The 19,917-nt window shown below is 38.4% G+C and overlaps 2 protein-coding genes and 1 non-coding gene across 5 annotated transcripts in view; 2 read left to right on the top strand and 1 right to left on the bottom strand.

Annotated features, from left to right (window-relative positions):
* Tomosyn (syntaxin-binding protein tomosyn) overlaps positions 1–19,917 on the top strand; it is an 83,340-nt gene that overhangs the window by 15,676 nt on the left and 47,747 nt on the right. For all 3 annotated transcript variants that reach the window (XM_076789836.1, XM_076789835.1, XM_076789837.1), the window contains exons 2-4: positions 7,313–7,410; positions 14,963–15,145; positions 15,306–15,440. In XM_076789836.1, the coding sequence (XP_076645951.1) occupies positions 7,313–7,410; positions 14,963–15,145; positions 15,306–15,440 (416 nt within the window). The remainder of the gene's footprint in view (positions 1–7,312; positions 7,411–14,962; positions 15,146–15,305; positions 15,441–19,917) is intronic.
* LOC143355216 (zinc finger protein Elbow) overlaps positions 679–19,917 on the bottom strand; it is a 97,746-nt gene continuing 78,507 nt past the window's right edge. Inside the window, exon 3 of the transcript XR_013082460.1 lies at positions 679–690. The gene's annotated coding sequence lies outside the window, so the exon portion shown is untranslated. The remainder of the gene's footprint in view (positions 691–19,917) is intronic.
* Positions 17,601–17,722, top strand: LOC143355347 (U5 spliceosomal RNA). The gene has a single exon (XR_013082493.1). It is a non-coding gene; the product is annotated as a U5 spliceosomal RNA (small nuclear RNA).

Below are 19,917 nucleotides of genomic sequence, written 5' to 3'. Positions count from 1 at the left end.
TTTAATTACCTTAACTTTTAATATTGTGGTGGTATAATTACACCCTGTACAATTTACTTTTCCCTGTGTCAATTAACTCCCTATCATCTACTGAACACGTGTAATTACGAATGAATTGAAACAAGTTCCGTTGCTATATCAGAAAATATGCAGGAAGGTGCAGAGTCGCCAGATTAAGTCTCACATTCTACCCTTCCCCCTCCACGACGCTAACCTATATGTCACTATATGTCACGTGACTGAACCGGTACTGGCAGAGAGAGGGGGCAACCTTTTCCCCTCAGTTCGAATCAATTCCAATTCAGGTAACAATTACTTTTTCAGAGCATATACCTTTCAGTTTTACATTCGGGGTTCTTTACAATAAAGGAACTCAGAAAATTGAAACAGAAAAAAACTAATTACTAGATTGTACGCAACTCTTGAATCGGTACAATTTTCGTTTCGACCATTTTTTTCATATTCAGTGATTTCTATGTATATGTCAGCAAGGCCTGGATGATAAACGTCGCGGAATTATCCCCACTACCGAAGCGTAGAGGCCTCGGACGCCGAGGAGTGTAAACATAACACGTATGTCTCCTGCACGATACACGACGCTGGCAGGACCCGCGTTGTTGACATATATCGAGAATTCACTGTACCGCATAGTTCGCGTGTAATTTAGGTGGCACACTCGGCTGAATCAGCCTGTATGAAGAGTAGAGTTTCTTGGAACCCTGACGTCGAGGTTTTAATCAGTCTTCTAGGTATCTCTTCGAGGTAACTTTAACCAACTCCTTGACACCAGAGCGTGACGCCTGTAGACTGTGCTCGTTGACACTGGAGCTGTTTTAACCAGCCGCTTGACACCTCTCTCAGACAACTTTAATCAGTTCTTTTAACGTCTCCGCGTGGTCGTTTGAACCACTTCATTCGACTTCCGCCGGGACGGTTCCAAATTGTCCTTTGGTAATTAGCTATGCAGGGTAAACTCGGGTTAGCCCGTGGTACTGGTTACATTCTGTGAACTTTTGCACCCGTCCGGAACTTAGAGTTGCTAAACCCAATCTACATAGGAAAGACGAACGGACAATGCTGATACCCCGCTGTCCATGCATTTATGGCAAAAATTCGTCGGCGAAATGCGAAAGAGTAAAAACGTCAAAAAAGAATTTCAGACTTCTATCCTTACATTATTTGGCACAGAAAATGTCTATTTTGCACAAAGATCCGCGGTCTACCGATTATAATTTCTTAGTAATACGAATGACATGTACAGCAGAGTAATAAATGATGACTTCTTAAAAATGTACTTTCATCATCATTTATTATGGAAATATTTTTCTACTGTAACGATGTAATCTGAATTTTACGTTATCGTTAGCACTGAAACTAATGAAGAATAATATACTGGACGAGGAAACGTAGTTAGCACGAGCTCATTAATGCGCGATATCTTTCACATTCTTTTCCGCACACTTTCCGGAGTTGACAGATTAGTATTAATTGTTAGGCGGTGAATACGTTCACTCGAAACTACATTAACCATTCATTCAAATCACTATTTCTAGACGGTGTCCATTGTTATGCTTGTGCATTACTCGAAGAAAACATTTCGAAAATGATGAAAATGATTTTCTCGGAAACAAAGCTTCGTGTGAATAAATTTTATTCCACAATTTCGACTTGTTTTTTCTTACGTAGCATCACCCCCGCTTCGGTTGTACCGTCAGTCACCGATCACCCTGTATATTTCTCGGGAATCTGAAATTCCGCGCGATCAACATCGATCTTTAATACTTTAGAACTGCCGTCTTTTCGCATTCAGTGTTCTTGCCAGTTGCGTCCAACAGGGTTCTATTATATTGAGATCAGGAGATCTCACCGGCCACTCGAAAACACTTATTTGCTATTGATCGACCCTAACCGCCCTCGTATTTCGCTGTACGTACGCTTGCATTGCCTTGCTCCGGTTGAATATTTTTACCAGTGATTTACATGTACCGCAGATTTATTTATTTTTAAATTTATCATCTCGATACCACGCGCATCGTTGCAACAAAGATCAATTAATTAACATCTAATCGAAAATTTATGAGGCTTCTGTGGTTATTTGCTAAATTGCGGAAGAGTCTATGAATTCAAATTCTTCCCTTGAAATAGTAAAATTTCTATTTTACCGTGCTTTGTACACACTCGCGTGTATTAAGTTCGCGAAATCTGTGGTTTTCTCATTACCGGTCTTAATAGCCTCTTAAGGGTCGAAATTAATCCGGATAACCAAGATTATGTCTCAATTTATGAAGATAAGCCAGTTGAATAATTGTATTAGTTATTACTATTTGATGTTCGTGCGTAAAGTAAAGGGGTTTCTTCGTTCTCGGTAATAATTCTGCAAGGTTTAATTACTCGAACGTTGGCAAACGTTTTACAATGAAACGATTTATTGACCATGCAGAACGTTCTGTATCTAGCAATACAAGTGAAACAATGGAAACTTTGCAAGAAAATGTAAATCAAGGATATAGAATAATATTCGTCCGAAGCAAAATCAAATTTAGCGATGTTATATTACTTTTAGATAATCCACTGAAGAAAGTAGTAATTTTTAATTAAAATAATGGAGAAATAGTGGGCATTTCTCCAAGAATCTAGGGTATCCAAGTATCTAGGGGATCTTGGTGTTTTCAAGTCACAAAAATTTGGTTACATCCGCAATAAAAGTTCTAAATATACAGCTAACGAGAAGGGATGAAGCAATATTGTGCTACCGTGGAAGGAAACAAGCGAACCAGCTCTTATGTTCTTTTCAAACGTTGTACACAAATTAAAAAAAAAAAAAAAAAGGAAAGAAGGGTCTACAGGAATTAGAAAGTATTATGTATACAAAAGCGTAATGAGGGTGCAGGAAGAAAGAAATTTTTAGCATAAAAGCAGGCTTCGGATTAATTTGACACCCTGGGAAGAGCAGATACATGTTAAAATCGATTTTGATGCAGTACCAGTGCCTTCCCACTGGTTGTGAAAACTGCCCTCGTTCCATTTCGGCGTAACAGAGAAGTAGGTTAAAATACAACGATACGAAACTTACGAACACCGTCTGCTTTATTGTATTCCCGATTTCATCTTACTAAAGTCTCCGGTCAATTTCCGACGTTTCCGTGCTACGGTCTTGTAGCTGCGCAGACACCGAACTTTGGTATCCATTCAGCTCCTACCAATCGACACGTTGCGGAGACCGCTATACAATAATATACCGCCAGGTCAGATCCTAGAGAGTAAGATCTAGATTTTTATCTTTCAAAATGCACCCGCCGCCGCCGTCCTGAAAATCTCTCCTCGTCTTAACCTCTGTGTACCGTGCAAGTAATTGGTGTTCTCATATTCTCCGTCTACGGTTCGTGCAACGTCAACATTTAATTAACAGAGTACACTGCTCTATCAGCGTGTATTTAGCAACGTGTACGAACCACATTTATTTCGATATTTTTAGCGTGCGCGAAAGGGTTCAAAGCAGATCTCTAATTTGGGTCAGGTTGACCCGAACCGTGCACGGAGAGGGTCCGTGAAGAATCAATTATTAGACTTGAATTCTTTTCTCAATTTGCTTGTCGAGTGGAATCGAACAAAATAATGCTCGTTGCTCGCGGCACATGTTAACAGGTTTCCTAATTTTGGGGACTTTTCTCGATCCAGAGATTGGTAAAAATTTTTAATACGTAAGACATAATTGTATTGTGTTGAGACTAGGTGTAGATAAGGGGAGGGGAGAGCGCACGAATTGAGGGGAAAAAGTTACCCCCTCTCTCTGCCAACGCGTCACGTGACCGGACCGCGGCGGAAGCGTGGGGAACAGCACGGTAGGAGAAATTAGAGTGGGGGAACAAGTCTTAATCGGACAACTAAGACTCCCCCATTAGAGTGGGGGAACAAGTCTCGATCTGACACTGTATTTGAACTGTGAACAGAACACAATTTATATGAAAAACAACACAAAAAATGTTCTCTTTGTAAAGCAGATGTTCCAGCAGATTAATTCTAATTCATGTCCTTACTGTTTGTCATAAACATGAACCCTGTTCATGTCTCGCGCAAAAATACGACTTGGCAACTTCGAGTTCCAAACGAATGGGAAAGCGTCACGGAAAATCCCCTTGTAACCTTACCTCCGAAACGTGTATCGAACTTTAATAAAAGTGTCGTTAGTGGAGAGTTATGACCTTTTTAAAGAAACGGGTCTTCACCCTAAACTTTCCGCCTTACCCTAACTGCGAGCAAGTTCGACTTATCCGCGCGACCCATTTCCGGGGAATAATTTCGAAACTATGCCGACAATTAATCAAAGGTTCGTAGTCGCGGTGAGAGTAAGCTGAGAATTTTAAAAGGATGGTGGTAACAGAGGTTGGCTGGATGAGAACGGAATAACGAACATAGGGGTGTGTTGGATGGGGTAGGGTGACCGAGAGGATCCGGAACCGGTGCCAATAGGATAGGTAAAGGAATAGGATGTCCGAGCAGCTGGGAGTACTTAGATATTTGAAGTTGCCGGGGGAATGTGATAGGATAGCAAGGATATCGGGGCTGTAAGTTAAGGAACGAGATGAGAACGGCGAAACGTTGGATGGAACGGGGTGAAAGGAGGAGGTTGTAGGAGGTGCGAGTATGAAACACGGGGAACATGTGCGGAACTAGGGCGAGAAGATGGACCGAGAAGAGTAAAGGTGATAGAAAGGAAATAGGGAACGTGTAGCTCCGGTGAAGCAGATTGACGATGCGAGAAAGACAAACGGAGAGGAATTAGAATTGTCTCGGGGTCAAACGAGACAGAGGGAGGAAATAAAATGCGAGCTGCGGCGAACGTGGACATCCTCGAAAAATTTTCCGGAGTTCCATTGTTCGTCAACACATTTGACACTGGTTATCCGCGCTGAATTTTCTCCAGTATTTTCTCTGTGTAGTTTTAGACGACTTCGTCTATTACTTTTAATCAGCTTTAGAAAGGCGATTTTTTCCAGGATTTCAGAAACTTTATTCTCAAACGTAATTCTCGGAGCTGAGACGTCCATTAGTTTTAATACAATTTCAGTTAGCCGCCAGACCACTCGGAAGTTAGCCGAAGATTTGAGAAAACCGGGACAGAAAGAAATATGACGCATTTTTACGACGCACAAGCAAATTGGCAATCATGCGGATAGAAATCGTTGTCATCCGCGCGAGGTCAAGCACGAAAGTACAATGAAAGAGGAGTCGGAAAGTGAACAGGTCGAAATAATTTAACCCTCGGACTCGTGCGAGTTCGAGGCCTGTGCCGGAGTCATTTCTGACCCACGCCGATATTTCGTTTCCTTTCGATATTAGGCGACGACTCGGGACCGGCTGTCGTCGTATTTCGGGCGAAGAAGGAGAAGAAGAATTTTCTTATTTCGGAATGAAAAGCGTCGTCTTATATCGGAATAAAATTGTACATACCGAGCTTACCTTCTCCGCGACGGGGTCACGAATGACTCCGGCATAGTATACGGAGGGTTAACATTTGAAAAGTTTTCATTTTCTGAGTATGAATTGTGAATGGAGCGTAATTTGTTTTAGTATCTTTAGTATTCCGTTTCAAATAATCAATAATTTATAATAAAACGACATTGTGCCACAACTTGTCCCGGAGTTGCGAAAAATGGCTGGCAAGGGGTTTTTTTATTGGAAATCTGTTTAAAACAGAACAAAAAGTGCAGAGAAGCATTTGTTTTCTTCAGTTTGGATAGTTTGACAATTATTAAAGAAGCAGCACGCTGTCGCTAAAGGTCACAGCCAAGGATAAATTGTTTTTGACAAATAAACTATCGCATCTATTCATTTTTGTGGGAGACGTGTTGTGAGTGTATTGGTTTCAATAAAAAAAAAATGTATTCCATCTACCTACACACATACGAGGTCTAGTTATACATTGAACCTGCTCTTTTTATCTGTCAACACGTTATGAATAGATAACGAATTTCTCCGTGTTTCATATCACCGTATAATTGCACGTCGATGCGAGATACATCGCGTATGAGCTGTATTTCATGCAAATAAATTGCCGTCCATTGGGTATAGTTAACGATAAATAATTCTGATCTGCGTTGTGTTAGCATATGTATATTTTACGTTCACGACATCCGTAACTCACGGAACGTACAGTTAATAAATCTTAATATAAATACACGATAAGTGTAAATCAAAGTGACAAAACGTAGTGTCGAATTTGTTGAGTAAAGATTAATTAATGCTGTACGTTCTAGACGGATATATAGAAAATAAACTTCTCTTCAACTGTAGCTTTTGCAAATTACCATAAGAAAATTTAATTTTGCACGAAGATCTGCGGCCTAATGGAAGTATTCTACATTTTCGCTTTTATCGCATTCTATCACGCAAGTCCAACATGCGAGACTAATTCTTTCACGGACTGAAAGCGAAAATTAAATGTCGGAAAACGGTTTTAATCTTATCTTATTTTTCATATTACCATATATTATTTTTTATTTGTTGCTTTTTAAACAGGGCATATTTGTCGCGGAAGAATTAACAGTAAACAATACAGGCGTTTACTCTATATATGTCCCAAATGCCTAGCCGATAAAAGTCCCAAAACTATCCCCACAAAGAATAGTATCTCCTGGCCGATATGTGTCCGTGGCTAGACCCTCGTTTTGGACATATATCGAGTAAACGCTGTAATCACGATCAACGCCAAAATCTTTGCCCCCTTTGTCTGTTTGATTTGTTGTTTCTGTAGTTAATTCTTATGCGTCGTTCAATTTACCGTTACATGAATGTTTTGCAAATAAACTTGAATCGAAGTCGGTGTTCTATCATGACGAAATACTTAGCTGTACTTCGATATAATTAGAAGTACGAATAATAGTAGCGGTACGACACACTGAGCGAGTTACGTCCGCATAATTTCCTCGTAACGATCAAGCACCGATGTCATTTCAAGACAACGTGTGTGCACATTGTGTTCCATTGTTACGCGTTATCGGTATTTATGGCCGCCAATAAACAGAGGCAGGGAAAATGTCAACATTTTTAATGTGAGAAATTGCGAAAAAAAAGAAAGAACGGTTTGCTGAATTAAAAACCTCCCACGGTGTATTAAAAGCCAGGGTAGAATGGAATTAGCAGCATTGAAATTGTTATATAGATCCGGCTAAATATATCCGCATTGAAAGCTACAGGGACAATGCTATCTTTCACTTGGTATTGTTTGTTCTGTAGCCCTTCTGGAGTTGAATAGACTTTCAGCCGACTAAAGCGGGAAAGATGAAATGAAACAAATGCCTTTATGTTTCAGACATTCAGACATGGCTTCCCGCATCAGCCGACGGCTGTGGCATTCGATCCAGTTCAAAGGCTCCTCGCTATTGGTACCAAATCAGGATCCCTTAGGATGTATCCTTTGTGTCATATACAAAACACGCGTGCAACCTACAACGTTTCTAGAACAAAACGTTCTCCACGTTAATTAACGCCAGGTCCACGGTGCACGAGAAGAAACTATTCTGCAGTACTTTATGAAAACAAGAGCACGTTTATTCGGAGTTTCAGCGATTTTTCTTTTTATTATAATTGAACTGTGAATTTTATGCGTTTTTCTGACAAAAATGAATTGGTCAAGTAGAAAACTTTAAAGACAGAAAAATTGAGACGGCAGATACATTCTCGTTTAGTTTGCATTCGTTGCAATTGATTTAGACAATTTTTATTTTGCATACAAATCTGCATGTCACAATAGTTACAGGGTTTAAAGCAATTTATAATATAGTAATAGCCGTTTTTTTTTACAAGTGGATGCGTAAAGAAAATACGAAGGTTACTTTTGTTTTTCAAAATGTAACGGCTTAGTTTTCATACTCGATTTCGACAGACTAGTCAATTCTGAATAACAAAGTACTGAGGCAGATTTGCTGTAACACTCACCGTTTCGGAGAACATGTTCGAAGTGTCGTGCCAAAGCCACTGGCTCATCATACGTACACATGTTCGATATTACGTATTGCAAATATTGGAATTGGAGAAATGCCCCGGGTAAATTCGGAATCCGTACAACGTGTCTGTCACAATGACCGGAGATCATTAAATTTGATTGAGTTTGCTACACATGTGGAACTGCCGATCACAAATCTGTGTCATTTCCGGCGTCGAGGGTAGAACCGTATTAGAATCATTAATACCGATGTTCAAGGATGTCACAGGACAATAGGTTTGCAATGTTACATAAAAAAACGTACTGTCAAATTTACAGTAACATCAGGCACCCTCCGAGGATTTTACACGACCGAGCTTGTTCCTAATTGTTGTTCTACAAAACAGTGGGGGAAAAAAACGTACAAAATTTTTTAAAATGTCGTTGCAAAGGGGAGGCTTCAAGATCTGGGGAGGACTCAGTTAGGAAAATAATTTTCCATTTACAGAGGTTTCAAGCCATTCTTTAGGAAAAAATGGATCTTCAAATTCATTTGTTTTTTTTTAAGTTACTACAGGTTAAATTTTTCCAGAATCGGAAATTTGGTGCTCAAATGCTTCTCGAAATTTCTATTTGACTATCCAAGTAACGTTACGGCTGGCCTGGGTTATCGTCGTTAACAATTTATCCGCGAAAGTTAGATAAAAGTAAAAACATTTCTATATTCGCAAGCTGACACGTGGATACGCCACTCCCGTGTCGCTTTGAGCATTCGAGAGTTGTCCGATGAAGCTGTCACTGGTATTCCACCCCGACGTGCCTCGCTTTCCATCCTCGTCGAATGGTACATGCGTGGCGAACTCGGAGTCACCAACAAAAGGGGTCGTTATCTGGTAAAAAACGATCCTCCGCTTCGAAACATTCGAATGACCCCCGTTCGACAAAATTGTACGAGTCCTTTGAAGAGTTACTGTGCACGGCGATCTAACTGCTAGTAGAAACGGAAGTATAGTGATTCTCTACCAAAAAAAAAAAGAAAGGAAAATAAATAAAAAATTTCCGATGAAAAACTTCCATGTAACAGTCTGATAGACAAGCATAATTATGCTTCGACCTTTTTCTTTTGATGTTAATAGTTTTCCTAGTGACAATTTCGTTGAAAAGAAAATATTTCTTACTGTATTATATTTAATTATTGTCAGTATTACGATTAACAGGAAACGTGCATGCACGTTAGGAACCACCGCAGACAATAAAATGTTACGTTTACATACTCCTTTACGGCACTGTGGTAAGTGCTGTCCAACGCAGTTCTCTTCCGTGCTCTGCGGTCGGATCCTCTAAAAACAACGTTCATATGCAACATCGGGCTGTTTGCCAGTTTCAACTTTCGCCCGCGAGTCTCTCGTAAACATTCCCGCGAACACCGTCGGTTGGATGTCCGAACGCGCGGCCTGACGACACTTTTACGTTGTCTCGCGCATCCCTTTTCGGCGGGGTAAACATTACGTGCGTGAATGCCTGGCAGATTTTAACCCTTAACGGACCAATGCCGGAATATAATGGCACTTTTACTTACTGGGCCCAATGCCGCGTACATGGCGGCAAAAATCAAATTTAAATCATCTTGTTATCGTATTACTCTGAATATACAGGGTGGCCCACATAGCGTTATGGAATTATGTATACGCGCTCGAGTCCTTTGCTTATTCGTAAACTTCAAACTGTTATATCTCATTGTGGAAACATCTGACAAAAAAATGTTTCCGACGAAATTTACTTGTTTTCTCCTGTAGAATCTAAATATGTAACGTTTTATAGGAGGTTCTATTTAAAATTATAGAGATACCCCAGGTTTCCTTTAAAGGGAAAGGACCTTCAGATCCATGCAATGTAAGACCATAAACTTTAAAATCGTAAATTAACCGTAAAATTTGTAATTTTCTGCTGTTATTACCTCGAAAGGATAGCCTCTGTTTCCTCTCACAAAGCACTTGCTGGGGCGATTAATAAATTGTGAGATTTATTTGCTAACACAATGAACAATGTTGCGACAAGTTCCTTTGAAAAATGTCCACCGATCCAGAGGTGGATATTCACCCCTAGGACGGATGGCCATTACTTTTTATACACCCTGTAGAATTTAAAACAGTAAAAACATTAGAAGAATTTACGTTACATTGATTTCGACCTATTAAACATATTGAGAAAGAAAATACATTTCTATTTCACTCCAATTTGTCGAAATTCAGGTAGACAATTTTTATTTCGCATGAAGGTTCGCTGTCTGGTAATATTAGAAAATGTATAGAGAATTATCCTGACTGTGTTTCGATTGTTGGAAACAAACAACTTTACGAAGACAGGGTCACGAAACTACATCGTGAAAATACGTCGACTCGCGTTCTTCCAATCTTCCATGAAATCATGTAATAGTACGTGATACTGTTTTAAATCGCATAAAATTTTCAACACGTCGCTTACGACATACCAATACGGCTAGGACAATTTCGAGACATTGTTCGTCGAAGATTGCCAGCTATGATGTTGCCAATCGTAAAAACGACTTCCTCGAAAATGGCGTCGCGGTACTTCGATCATGTCGCAGACGTAAATACGTAGCCTCAACAGCTTCGTTTTGAAAAATGGTAAAGCAGTTTTCGGTTTGCCAGTATTATGCAAGTCTCGGTTGACCCCGTGTTTTTGGGGCACAGGATTTCTCATAGTATCTCCCCCGATCCTTCTTTCCTCTAACGGGGAGACAGAGGGTCACACAGATAAATATCCTGGCGACAAATAACCTAACCCAGCCAAGTGGCGCCGTGCGAGAAGCACCGAGTCAGCCGTGGAAAAGTTTTCTGGCAAGGAATTTTGTCTCCTTTACGTATCAGTGACCCTTATTTAACACCTCCCCTGGGAAAAGCGCACTGCTCGGCTCTCGGGGCGCTGCGCACTCTTTGACCTCTTCTCTCTCTCTCTCTCTCTCTCTCTCTCTCTCTCTCTCTCTCTCTTCACAGAGAGAACCGAACAACCATTTAAATCGAACCGCCTCTTAGCTTCGTGATACCTCTATGTATGCCCCCGCTCAAAAGCAGCGATGGGCAAATGTATAAATTGGAATTATTAAATTATTTGTTATTCGCTAATAATTAATTTATTAAATTTATTAATTTATTAAATTATTGGAACAGATTGGAAAAATTACACGAAAATAGTTCCTGTCAAATTATGGTATTATAATAGTGTCAAATGTTATAGTATACTTCTTCTCATAACTGTAGTAATGATTCGAACAATTTTACAAATGTCTTTAACGATCTTTTTACCATTTCTGTCTACCTTAGCACGAAAATGTTGTAAGTGAAATTACTTGCTTCGGTGTAACTCGAGATGAAACTAATATTGCTCGTGCGGAAATAGTGAAATTTTAATTAAAATATTAATAATTCATAGCGTGACAGTATTCAATTAAATATGTTAATTTCACTAACTCCGCTTTCAGTAGGAAGGTGTGTGATTTGGAATTTCATAAGTAATACGAAATTACCTTAATAATTCTATTACCACGAGACAGGAACGTTAATAAAGTATGGAACTTTTAACATAAGTTCGACTAACTCTTTATAGTCCGGTCAGAAACTGATTAACCCAGTTATCTGAGAATTTCAATCACGAATACAACCGCCGGAAACACATTACGGTAATTAGTTTCTTAATGTTTCGTTTTCTTTTTTTTTTTTTTTATCGAGATATGATCCATTAAATGGAGTACCCAACATTTCACTCGGCAGTTTGTTATTCATCTTTAAACTTCCATCGCAGAAACACTTGACGACTAATTGCTCGTTAAGTGAAACAATGAATACTCTTCCATTTTATCGTGCATTAATACTGGAATGCTGCAGAGCCTCTTGTCGACTTTTTTTTTTATCCGTACAGAATACCGTATTCATCATTTGCATACTTGCCTTTCAATCAAACATCATTTCATATAAATATAGCACAACCATTTCCATGTTTTGTTAGACAAACACTCGAATGTTGTTAATCATTCCGTTGTTGATTTCGTTGGTTACAATGTGCAATTAACGTTTTATCATTCCCAGTTGCTATTAAAGTACGAATTTTAGGCGTTTAATAATACTCGAGCGTTTGAAATAATACGAAACAATGATTTAAAAATAAATTTCATCTTCTTTTGTCTTCTTACGGTTTTACAGTGAATTCTCGATATATGTCAACAACACGGGTCTTGCCAGCGTCTTGTATCGTCCAGGAGACATACCCGTGTTATGTTTATACTCCTCTGAGTCCGAGGCCTCTCGGGCTTCTAGGCAACTCACGGGGTTTACCCCGCGGTAGTGGGGGTAATTCCGCGACGTTTACCATTCAGGCCTCGGCGACATATATAGAGAAATCACGGTATATTATTTTAAAACGTCGTCTACGCTATAGACTTTGCAATCTAGATCGTTATCTGTAAAGCTAAAACTTTGCAAGTAAACAATCCATCATTTTAGCACTGAGAAAAATGTTTATTAGTCAATAATGAGTATTTGCTATTCTTGACCAGACTGAACTACGAATTTTCAAACCCGGTTTTGTAGTTCTCTCGCTGCCATTATTTTATAAAATTCGTTAAGGTACGGCAAAATAATTCGGCAGCGGTTGGAGCCAAATGAAAATGCATTTCACGATTTTCTGCTCGAAACGATTCAATTCGACAGCTCTGCAAATGTGTATCCACGGTCAAAAGAAAATTCGAACTACGACAGACGGACGGGAAGCGTCCGTGTAAGTGCACTCCGGGTTCCAATTCATATAGGCTACGAGGCTACGCATCGCCAATAAGGATTTTCGAGTGATCTGTACACGAACGATTGGAACCGAGACCCCTTTCTGCAAACGATCTCCTATGAAATCTAAGTAAAATTATCGAATCTGTATGGATTCATTACACTGCACAGTTGTTTCATGGTTCGCCAGCCACGTGTTCTCTCACGTGGGTGGTTCTATTGGTCTCTACTCCGACTAAAGAGTTACCAGAGAGTGGATGCTCATCACAGCTCGATAAGCTTCCTGGTTGCTATCGAGATAGGCAGTTTCTACAAAGTAACTACTTTCAACTAAACGTCGCGCTTTATTGCTCAATAAAATCTCTGAACGGTCCGTGGCAAGGGAAATCGATCTTCTGTATATCAAGTGTAACGAAAATCAATGATTGCACGAACGGGTGGAAGTGAAAAAAAAAAGGAGATTCGAGGAAATTCGATGTCACGACCAAACTACGAATCTTTTTAAGGATCCTCTCACAAGCGACACAGATACACGCCAACGTACATCGTACACAAATGCCTAGTAAATCAAAAACAAAATAATTTGTTACATTAACGATTTGTAACATTTAAATCACACATTTTTGTTAATTACAAAATTCATAGAACTTCAGCACAGAGAGATTTGAATAGATTTATTTCAGCTACAGTCTTCACGGTTATAATTAGACTTTCGATTTTTATACAAAAATTGAGTCTTCTTTTAATCATCTTGAAAACATCCTTTCAGTTTTCTATTTAACCCATTTTTGCCATAAATACAGAGAAATCAGCATAACGTTTACATTTCGTTACTTATTATTAACATTTGTATAGTTACAAAGTATTCTCTTATGAAAGAAGAAAAATAATGTCACAAAGCGAACATAATACAAATTGAATATTCATTATTGTGGTCTGCTTAATTCATTTTTCAATGGCGATAACAATGTCGCTCGTAAACCGTGCTATACGAGAGTCTACTGTATCGTAATATAAATTAGAATTAAAATGAACAAGTACCTACCTAACATTTTATTATTATAGCATGCGATGACATATTTCGACTGCTTTTTACGTCCGAAGGTTAATGATAACGTAGTGGTTTAGATAAGTGACTAACATTGGTTTTGCTTAAATATTATCTCGGTCTTTAGTTGACCGGATGTGGTTTCCTTAACTCCATCTTTTTAACGAGCATATGAAAGTTTTTACTTCGAGAAGATTCTCCGCGAAATATGATTGACTTATATAAAAAGTTTCATTAAATGAGACACAAAGGTTTAAGAAGGAAACTAATTGAACCGTCAGAAAGAACGTAATTTTAACGGTACGCTTTCAGAGAATTTATGATTAAAACTGGTAATTTTGAAGAAAGAAAAAATATAGCTTGGAACGTTCTTGTTCGTCGGTCAGCCGTGTGTATTGAATTTTTTTTTTCCCCTGTATGATTAATCCAGGATTATACGATAGCCTCCTACGCTACGTTTGAAGAACTTATTTTCTGTTTTTTAATTCTGACGAGCTGTTCTTCGCTTCTTTGAAGTCATGAAATATTGGTGGTTGCCGCGGTGCTGGGCGCTGCACGTTGCGGTTTTCTGAAAATATTTTACGCTGTAGCCTAATTTATCTCCATTGCTAATAAAATATAATAAAATATAATAGAATATAATAAAAATTGCCAGTTCTAACTTTTCCCGGCCGAGGATACTTCGGGCAAGGCTCTTTTAACCTTTTAATTGTGGGTTGGCATATTTCGTTGTAATAAAATATAATCAAAAAATATATATATTCTCATTCATTAGAATAGATATAATAGTTCGTGTCAGGATATTTCAGGCAATAATCCATTTTATATTGAATAGTATCTCTATAACAGAAAATATTATTAATTGATAGTATGTTCAATCTGGACAACCTGGAAATTATGGACGTCAATAAATTATCAAGGCCAATATCTTCAAATCGATATCATTCAGTTTGTACATATTGCTATCGAAGAACATATAGACTTGAAGATTTTTCAGTTACTATGAATATTTAAAACTGAGCGTTTTGGAAGTAGTACACTTCACCTATTCTATCACACAAAATTCACACAAAATCTATCCCGTGGTTTTATGAACTTTTCAGACTAAATTAAAGTAGAGATATTTTCGAAGTAAATATATTTTTGTACATTTTGTGTGTATATTTTCCTTAACTATGGTGCCGATAAAAACAGTTTGGGTCGACCCGGTGTAGACGCGCATGTGAAACATGAGGGAGGTTCAGCTGTGGTGCAGTTGCAATTTTTGGTCAACGAGGGAGCTTTGGTTTCCGCAACGGCAGACGACACCTTGCATCTATGGAATTTCCGGCAGAAGATTCCACAAGTCGTACAGAGTCTCAAATTTCAGAGAGAACGGTCAGTATTATGCATTTCGTATTTATTTCTGTTAATTAACCTACGTTTGAAAACCTTTACCACCGTTTTCCATGCCATTCAGAATTCAAATAACACAATTTCACAGAAGACTGGAAAACTTCAAACAGAATTACATTATTGTTCTGTTTCTTTTGTACAGAATAACCTGCATTCACCTACCACTGCAAAGTAAATGGCTGTATGTTGGTACGGAGCGAGGAAACATCCACGTGCTCCATATCGAGACCTTTGTTCTGTCTGGATATGTAATTAATTGGAACAAAGCTATTGAAGTGTAAGTATGCAAATATTTTTGTTCACCGAATAGCCTCATAAGTAGGAACTGTAGCAAAGAATAGAAAAATTGGTGTATACAATATTGCTTCAAAAATCTCGCAAACATTTCTTCAGCCGAGAATGTCGAAGCCCAAAATATTTTAAGTACTAACTACACGACCATGATCACTGGTAGCGCAATAATATACCAAGTCGTTCAGAAAAAGCAAAAATATTAAAAGGTAAAAAAAAAGTAATCAAGCAGTTCTCCCACTTTGTGAAATAACATTGCAATTTCCGCGATCGCTAAATTTGAGTTTAACTAAAAATGTCGCAAGAATGGCTGCACAATTTCTTTCCTCAGAAATGATTAACTCGTCATTCGAATATGATGTCTGCTATAAATATTTTCAATTAGTACGAACGTATATTACTTTTCATTGTGTTCTATATTTTTGAATCCAATATCTCGAGTGGCGTGCAGGCTAATCGAATCGATGGAATTGAAAACGGTAATTATTCTGATCTGTCTATCAGTTACGCTGTATTATCTTCTGCCGCGCTCTATACTCGGAAGTTAACGTGTCCTTTCGCAGGACATTTTCGAATTAGTTGACGCGCCACATATGGCCGTCTAACTATGCTCATAATACAGACGAAGCTCGGAAAGTCCAACTCGAGAGTAATGAACAAATTTTATTCATACTTTACGGAGATTCTTAAAGTTCTCAGAGAAGAATTCCGAGTGTGAGAAAGTGCTATTTTATGAACCTTGCTGAACCCTGTAAAGAGATCGTAAATTTTCCAGCATGGAATATAAGGCCGGGAAACATCGTTTTACGGCGCCATTATATATTAGCACAAATATTTTACGTTCCGTTTCATCGTAGGTTTAACAAATAGTCACGAAAACAACGGAACTGACTTCCATGACATAGAACGGTTTTAATCTGCTGAGATATTGTTTCATTCCTCAGAATGCAATACTTACATTGATATTAACTTATTTTGATGCTGAACAAATATTGAATTCGTCGAGGCACGCGTGAGATGTTCCATCGGGAAGTATTTTACTTTGCAAAATGTATCTTTAAATTGATCTAAAATTTCATTTCACTTGCAAATTCACTTCGCGAAATATTTTTATTTAATCTCTGTCGGAGTTGCAAGACTCTCGATTGACTTGCCACGGAATGCGATTACTGCGACTTATCGCTCGTCAAATTAATCTCGAACAATTGCTTGTGTGTGACGGAACAACTGGTTGCATAATATCCTATAAAAGGTTAGTGAATTTAAATTGATACAGGTAATCCCGCATAATTCGCGATTATCGATTCGAATGGCGGCGGCGGCGGCGGCGGCGGCGCGGCCGCTGTGAACGTTTCAAAGTGTTTACGGTCGAGGATTTTCGAATGAGAAAGCAGGTAATTGAAAAAAAGAAAAAAAATGGAAAAACGACCTTCGGAGATCTACCGGATAAACCTGCCAGATCCCCGTGTCTGGTTTGCTTATTTGATGCGAAGGAATATAAATCAGCTGCAAAGCACCACTCGTGCTCGGGATACGGAAGCCAGGTTAAATTGATATACATAGAAGCAAGTTGATACGGGGACATCTTTTTCATAGTGTATACACGTAGTCAAATCAGGACACGATATAAGAAGGCTTTTACAGTGAAGTCTTGATCTAAACCCAATCCTCGGGTCCCTGCTGTGGTACCAGCGTCGCCAGTTGAGGGGAGGGAGCGCGAATTGAGTTTACCAAATTTTTCTTCGAAGACCGTTCGTCGTACGAAAAAAATCACTCAACATAAAAGATGTGTTCGACGTGGATCTATAAGTTTTGTTTAACACGTTTTTCGATCCAATCAACAACTCGGAAGATAATCGGGAAAAAAACGATGTTATGAGAGTTTCATTAATTATTTTCATGTTCAAAAGCCTGGGGGGGCACGATTCATCGGAAGAAGGCTAAAGTTTGCCGGAGTATTTTTTAATTAATTGCTTTTATCCTGGACGGTGCCGTTAAAAAATTCAAACGTTAAAAGCAAGAGCCACTCCGCTGTTCAGGGTAACCGGAATGAGACTAGTACGTAGGATTGCCACCAGGTGGACGATTTTCTCGCTAGCAAAACTGTACGCGCCAGATATATAAAGGCAGCCACGGACTTCAATCGTTACTCTGGTTTCCCTTCAAATCACGCTTAAATCTTTCGCCTTTTACTAAAGATTTCCGTGGAGGGGAACAATTGATGAGTCTATAAAATAATTTTTTGCAGTACCCGACGAAAGTTGGGTCATAATATTTATGGAAAATATAAAATTTTTTTTAGGTCTAGTAGGTTTATTAGTAAATTGTCTTGTTTCGTTTATTACGAAAAGGATGAATATTTTGATATACCTCCTGTGACTATCATCTAGTTGCCGGACAAGAAATAAATGTCTACTGTAGCCCTACTGTAGCCAAAGAGTTAGCACATCTCTCTTGCAGAGAGGAGAACATTTTTTCGGAACCTTTGATGTCGGAGTACAAAATAAGGGGAGACCTTGAGTTGTATACTAGCACGTATAGACGCGGTCTCCTGAGTTCTTCTTTACAGGCGTTTACCTTCATCACTTTCTGTCGGCCATTAGATAAAAGAGGGAGGAAGAAGAGAGACTGTATACGCGACGTACCCGAAACGTTGAAAGGGTTGAAAACGCGCAGGAGTGATATATCTGATATCCAACGTATACTATGAAATGTATTTTTCTTCCACAAATAATTACAATCAATAATTATCAGATAAATAATCCATTTTGAAATAAGAAAATTTGTATTTAACGCTGGAAGCCCCGAGCTTGTGCTGTTGTTGTCAGAGTGACCAAATTTGATTTTATTGGATAGACTGTAAAAATATATTTATTGAGATTGCAATTGATGTTGCAATATTCCTTTCTGCAACAGACAGCTATTACAGTGGCAAATTTAGCATATCTTCACCGTTCACGAGGCATTTCAGGATTTTCAGTTGAACGGAGCACACTGTGCAAAACATCGAAACGGATCAAGTCAAGTGTTCCTACTTCAAGATGGCGGTAAGAGTGGTGGTTGAAACCGTCGATTTCACGAGTTGTCGATGTGCACACGGTTTTGATTTCAAGGGGTCTTCTACAGCTTCGTTACTCGCTGTATTCACCCCGTTTGATTCGGCACGATTGTTTTGCCTTGCCAAATTGAAAACGGAAATTAAGCAGAAGCAACTTGAGCACGAAATTTCAGTTAGTATTTACAAACATTTCGTTTGCAGTTCTCACCGTTTTGTTCGAGAGTAGAAATTATGTAACTACTGGTACGGTACAGACAGTTACTTCAAAAAATATTGGATTGTTAAATTATCGAAAAATTGTCAATATTTAAATTCTTATAATTTCGTAAAAAAGGATTGTACTAACCCCTTAACCCCTGAGTCTTTAAAATATTGAAAATCTTTTTTTTTAACTAAACCATTTCACGATTGTTGAGATTGTAAAGATGTTTGCGGAACACTTATTTATTTAGACGTATTTTTACCTTATTTACGAAACTATAACAGTTTATCCTTTAAGTGAACTATTGGGGCCGATACGGACCCACTCAAATTGATGCTAATAATTATGTAACGTGTAACTATTAATATTATAATTATTTGTAAATTTAGATGAAATTTGATTACTTCGCTTCGTTTCGATTTGACGATACATTTCGGAGGTCCATTTAAGGGCTGTACATCGACAATCTTTTTTAAACTATTCCATACATTTGTTTGCAATTTGCTTGTAAGGTAGTTATAAAATAATAACATGATGCTAGTAAAATCTGTGTTTCCATTTGAGTTCCAAAAGCTTCGTAAGATATGTATACCTTTTTTCGATCAACAATATCGGGAATTTTTTATTTCTTTTTTGACGTATCTCGTGTTCCCACATTCATCGGATGGTAAACGGAAATTGAAGCTTGCCGTTGCAATAAAAATAGTTTCTTATTTGATTGGAAAAATGTCACGAAAACTGCTTGCAGCTGGTCTCAAATGGCCGAGTGATGTTTGAAGCATTATTGTATACTGTATAGTCGATTAGGTATTGTACAACGAAAACGTCTAATTTTGTACAGGTTTGCGTTTCGATAACTGGTCCGACGATTCTAATTGACTTTGATGCGTCGTACACGAATTCGGAAATCGTGTTTCTTAAAATTTGGGAAATTTAATTTTAGATGAAAGTTTACATTTTCGAGTTTCGAAATTTTTCTGTTTTACTGGGCGATTCTGCAGACTCTTCAAAAACAAAAAAATTTCGTTGAATAAATCTTTACAATCTCAATAATCGTAAATTAAAAATATTATAACCCATCGTTATGACGGGCCCCGTATACCTAGTGTTAAATACGTAATAGTTGCGCAACATGATTGCAAAATTAATGTTGTAAATAATGGACGTCATAAAAGAGTAATATACGTATACCTAACAAGATAT

Source organism: Halictus rubicundus, chromosome 6 (genome assembly GCF_050948215.1).
Source record: "Halictus rubicundus isolate RS-2024b chromosome 6, iyHalRubi1_principal, whole genome shotgun sequence".
Lineage (NCBI taxonomy): Eukaryota > Metazoa > Arthropoda > Insecta > Hymenoptera > Halictidae > Halictus > Halictus rubicundus.
The sequence above is the reverse complement of the archived record's forward strand: the minus strand, read 5'-3'. Positions and strand labels throughout refer to the sequence as shown.